Genomic DNA, 5,046 nt, shown 5'->3' with positions numbered 1-5,046 from the left:
AATGGAATATGCAAATAAAATACATAAACAGGCCCTCGCAACCACACGCTCCGGTGGAGAAAGCGTTCCTCAGCAGCTTATAAAGCAGTATGAGCGGCGCAGGCCTGAGGATGAAAACCAGCTCGTTTCGTTAACTTTCAGGCACGGTTCTCACCGTCGGGACTTACCCCAGGAGGATGGCCTTTGAGTTTCTGATCAGCCCGAACAACACCAGCAGACAGATCAGGACGTGGAACATGAGCAGGCCCAGATACCCCAGCCACCTATCGCAAAAAGATAATTAAAAAATCAAAATCAAAACACTTGTGGTCAAAGAGAATCGGGACTCAGTTAGCAAGTGCAGGGTGAAAAGATTCCGCCTTCGATTCCTGGCATTGTTGTCCCCAAATCGACAAGCTGTATAAACGCTCATCTGATCTCAGACGCTAAGCAGGTTTGGCCCCAAATAGTTCCTAGGATGGGAGACCACCAAGGAAGTCCAGGGTTCCCATGCAAAAGAAGGTAATGGCAAACCACCTCTGAAAGCAGGATTCTAAGAAATGAATGGCCTCGTCCTGAGGCTCAGTTGCCGTTCTAGCTTGAGACAACGAGTAAAGGTAAAGGTAAAGGTTTCCCTTGCTCAAAAGCCAGTTGTATCTGACTCTAGGGGACGGCGCTCATCTCCGTTCCCAAGCCGAAGGGCCAGTGCTGTCTGAAGACTTCTCCGTGGTCATCTGGTCGGCATGACTAAACGCGGAGGCACATGGAACGGCTGTTACCTTCCCACTGCAGCGGTATCTACTTGCAATTTCTTGCTGTAGGTTGGCAGGAGCTGAGGCCGGGGACGGGAGCTCACTCCGTCACGTGGTGCTCGGGTCTCAAACTGCCAACCTACAGACATTTCGGTCTGCAGCTCAGCGTCTTAACCTCTGAGCCACCGCGGCCCTCTGAAACAACAAACCCTCCTATAATTAAGGCAATCTATACCTGAGCTCAACCCTGACCTGTATGGCCCAGGCTGGTCCGACCTCGTCAGATCTCGGCCAGCCTCATCAGATCTCGGCCAGCCCTGCTTAGTACTCGGATGGGAGACCACCGGGAAAGTCCAGGGCCTGCTACGCGAAGGCAAGGCAGTGGACAACCACCTCTGGACATCCCTTGCCTTGAAAACCCTGCAGGGCCACCGTAAATCAGCTATGACTTGACGGCACTTCCCACCACCACCCTGCTTGAGCTTCAATGCTTGTAGGGGAGCGGTGGCACAGAGGATTTATCCTCTGGTTAACATCTGAACTGAACAGAGCTGCTGTCAGTTCTAGCCCCGCGCTGGTGTGAGTGACCAGCCTTGTCCCCAGCTCGCCGTCCACCCAGCGGTTCGAAAGCTTCGGCGAGTAGATAAAATGGGTACCACTCCTTAGAGAGGGTGGGCACACTAAACTCCCCGGTGGGGGAGGTGTTAGCCGGCGAATGGAATTGTCCAGCTCGTAAGCTCGGAAGCCTGGGGGAAAAAGACCTCTTCGGCATTAAGAAGCCTGTGATGGGCCATTCCGGCCAGGCGGTGGCAGTGCGGCGCAACGACTCAAAGCAGCCCTGGAAGAACCAACAGTCATCAAGCCAAGCTGAAAGTGAATGCCGTCCGGAACACATCTGAAGCCTACAGCTGAACAAAATCCCCGCCGGCTGCAAATGTGTGCGATTTAAAGAATTATATGTTGTCCACCCTTACCCCTATGAATCACTGTTAGTCCCTTGTGAAACTTGTGTAACTGTAAATCGCTCAGAGCCAGCAGCTCTGCAGGATTGAGCGATCAATAAATCGAAAGGTATTATTATATTATTATAAGCCTTTCGGGTCTGAGAGAGACAGAAAGGACCCCAGGGCCCTAAGTCAGGGGCGTGAACGCTGCGTGTAACCCAAAGGATCACCCCCACCACCACTACGAGGGAAAAAACAACCACCAACCCAAGCAGAAGCACATGGGAAAACACCCACAAGAATATCCACGCTGCCCACCTGTACCAGTCGTACAGATCGATCCGGATGGCCAGCTCTTCCAGAGAGACGTCCTCGTTCTTCCAGAAAGGGATCTCGGTCGCCTGCCTCACCAGCTCGTCCAGGAGCCCTTGGAGCTTTTGGACGACGTTCAGGTAATCTGTCTGCTTGGCGAATATTTCCTCGAGGACCACCAAGTTTGGTTCTGCTGTTTGGTTCAGAGCGACGGCCGTGTCGAGCACCTGCGGTGGGGGAAGAAAGACAGGCCCGATCCTTGACGGGGAACCTCCAACTGAGCACAGAGACACGAGGAAGGCGGGCGATGGGGCCGGGGAACCCGAGGGTCAGTGCCGAGGTGGATGACCCAAGGCAGTGGTTCAATATTTTGGACTCTGAGATCTCACAGGCTGGCTAGGTGCCACACCAGAGACTTTCCCCGACAAAACGCAGTCTCTCACGCAAATCAGCAACCCGGGCATAAAGATCAATAACTTCTCCCATTCAGGAGCAACAGAGCAGGGCAGTTTCAGAAGGCAAGCGGTTTGGGTCTGCAGAAGGGAAGTTAGATTCGAATCCAGCACCACAACAAGGTTTTCGGCATATGAGCTTTTTGAGAGTCAAAACCCCCTTCGTCGGACGGGTGGAATAGAAGCAGGAGCCTCATTCTTTCTTGCTCTTTCTCACACCATTCAGACTCTTGCCACTGGGCATGGGAAGACCAGTTTCTAACATAAACCAGCTGCAGTTCGGGACCAGCAGGAAAAAGGCCCTGACTCTTAAGGCAGCTCCTTGTATTCACGTTATCAAACGGAAGAGCTGTAAATTCACTTTTTTTTTACCCCCTACCCTCCTGAGCAGTGACACTCCAAAATAACTATCTGTCTCTGTCTATTGTGTGTGTGTGTGCGCAGCTGCTCAGACCATACATACTCGTGACAGAACGTTTCCTTATTTATCCCAGAAAGTCAAAGCTGTTATTTTTTAGAAAAGGATAGAGGCAGAACAGAATCACATCTCCCTCTATTCATAGGCAGGCAGGTGAGAACAGGGAAGACCCACAGGTGGAGAAAAGCCCCCGGGACAGGATTTCCGCCACCGCCTGCCGAGACGGACTCTTTGGTGATTCCCTTCCACTCACCCGGTCGTGGACCCCTGAAACAGTGCGGTTCGCATGTCGTAGGGAGTATGTCACCCGGTGAATACCGTCGCTGGTCTCCCCGTTCCCATAGAAGCCGACAGCTATACCAGCGCTACGAGAAAAGGAAACAAACGGGCGATCAATGAGTGCATAGGACAAGGCCAGTGCATTTCCGCCGGCTCCTGACTTGGGAAAAGGCTGCCCCCCCCCCCCATCATTTGAGGGAGAAAGCGAGTCACACCTTCAAACTGCACAGCCAGAGCTGCCGCCGGGCTCACTCCGACCCCTCCATGCGGCACAGACGAGAGACCTGGCTCAGCTCCTGGGCTGAGGAAGGACAACGGAACACGGGGCTTTTCCTTCGTTCTGCCACACCGCGTCTGGCACAGCTCCCGGGGCCAGACCCAAAGAAAAGCTGGAGTGTCCGCCCACGTGAGCGTCCATTGGGAGCCTCCCACCTTCAGGGAACACAGTCTGCAGTTCTGCCTCCCCCAAACCCCAGCATATTTCAGAGGACTGTGGGCTGCCTTAGAGGATATATAGTCCGTTTGGTGTAGAGCCAGTTTGGTGTAGTGGATATATAGAGCCAGTTTGGTGTGGTGGGTTAAGTGCGCGGACTCTAATCTGGGAGAACCGGGTTTGATTCCCCACTCCTCCGCTTGCACCTGCTGATGTGACGTTGGGTCAGTCACAAGCTCTGGCACAGCTGTTCCTGAAAGAGCAGTTTGTGTCAGAGCTCTCTCAGCCCCACCCACCTCACAGGGTGTCTGTTGTGGGGAGGGGAAGGGAAAAGGAGTTTGTAAGCCGCTCTGAGACTCCAAGTGAAAGGCGGGGTATAAATCCAATCTCCTCCTCCTCCTCCTCCTCTGTTCGGCATCTGCGCTTGGGTCTCACCTGCATTAGCAAACTGGAGAGTGTTCCATGACCCCCACTGACTATCCCAGTGGCTTCGGAGGGGGGGGGAGCCCGAGGAGTTGAGACCTGTGGCTGAGGAGGACCAGATGGACCAGGGAGGGCCTTGGAATTGCAGAGGTGCCTGCTGACAATGCTCCGCCAGCAGCAGAGGCCCCCCTGCCAGGGCCGGCGAGGGAGACCCTGCCACCAGCCCTTCACGATACCCGTTAGGCCTCCCACCTGGGCCCCTAGACCCCCCCCAGTACCAGTGTTTCCTCTAAGCTGAGTTAGTGTGAGCCAGCTCACAGTTTTTAGCCTCCGGCTCACCCGTTTTTGTCTTAGCTCAGGAAGGAGGGCTCCAGAGCAGACTAATTGATGCAGTAGCCAAATCGCTCGCTCACAACTTTCATGCCAGTCGCTCACAAAGTAGAATTTTTGCTCACAAGTCTCCACAGCTTAGAGGGAGCCTTGCCCAGGACCCGCTCTCCCACTCTGCACGAACGGCAGCGGCCGAAGGCCCAAGGCGAGGCAGCGCAAAGGAGGCGAAGCGCCGCGGAACTCGAGTGGCGCTCTGAGAATACGACTTCCTCACAGGATTCTGGCCAGAGCTTAGTGCAGCCTCAGGAACCCCAGCACCTGCCGGCAGCGCAGCTGGGGCCTACGACCCACTTAGGCCTGGGAGGACTGCCTTGCTGGATCAACGGGTCGACTAGGTGCAAGCCCTGTGCTCCAACACCTAGGCTCCATCTCCCGTCTACGCCCCCCAAAGTCTCACTATCTAGGGCTGACGGTGCTACTCCAAAAGAGACCTGACCTGCCGGCAGAGCACAGGACAGTACGCAGCCCTGGAACTGAACATAAGAACTAAAGAGAAGCCAGTGTTGGATCAGGCCAGTGGCCCATCCAGTCCAACACTCTGTGTCACACAGTGGCCAGAAATACCAGGTGATATCAGGAGGTCCAGCAGTGGGGCCAGGACACTAGAAGCCCTCCCACTGTTGCCCCCCCCCCAGCACCAAGGATACAGAGCATCACTGTGCCA

At 54.7% G+C, this 5,046-nt stretch overlaps 1 protein-coding gene across 1 annotated transcript in view; it reads right to left on the bottom strand.

Annotated features, from left to right (window-relative positions):
* Window positions 1-163: 163 nt before the first annotated feature.
* TTYH3 (tweety family member 3) overlaps window positions 164-5,046 on the bottom strand; it is an 80,316-nt gene continuing 75,433 nt past the window's right edge. Inside the window, exons 3-5 of the mRNA XM_015406462.1 lie at window positions 3,111-3,222; window positions 1,994-2,214; window positions 164-263 (exon numbers count right to left, since the gene is read on the bottom strand). Coding sequence (XP_015261948.1) covers window positions 164-263; window positions 1,994-2,214; window positions 3,111-3,222 — 433 coding nt within the window. The remainder of the gene's footprint in view (window positions 264-1,993; window positions 2,215-3,110; window positions 3,223-5,046) is intronic.

Source organism: Gekko japonicus, unplaced genomic scaffold (genome assembly GCF_001447785.1).
Source record: "Gekko japonicus isolate JY-2015 unplaced genomic scaffold, Gekko_japonicus_V1.1 scaffold3658, whole genome shotgun sequence".
Lineage (NCBI taxonomy): Eukaryota > Metazoa > Chordata > Lepidosauria > Squamata > Gekkonidae > Gekko > Gekko japonicus.
This window is presented reverse-complemented; position numbering and strand designations above follow the sequence as displayed.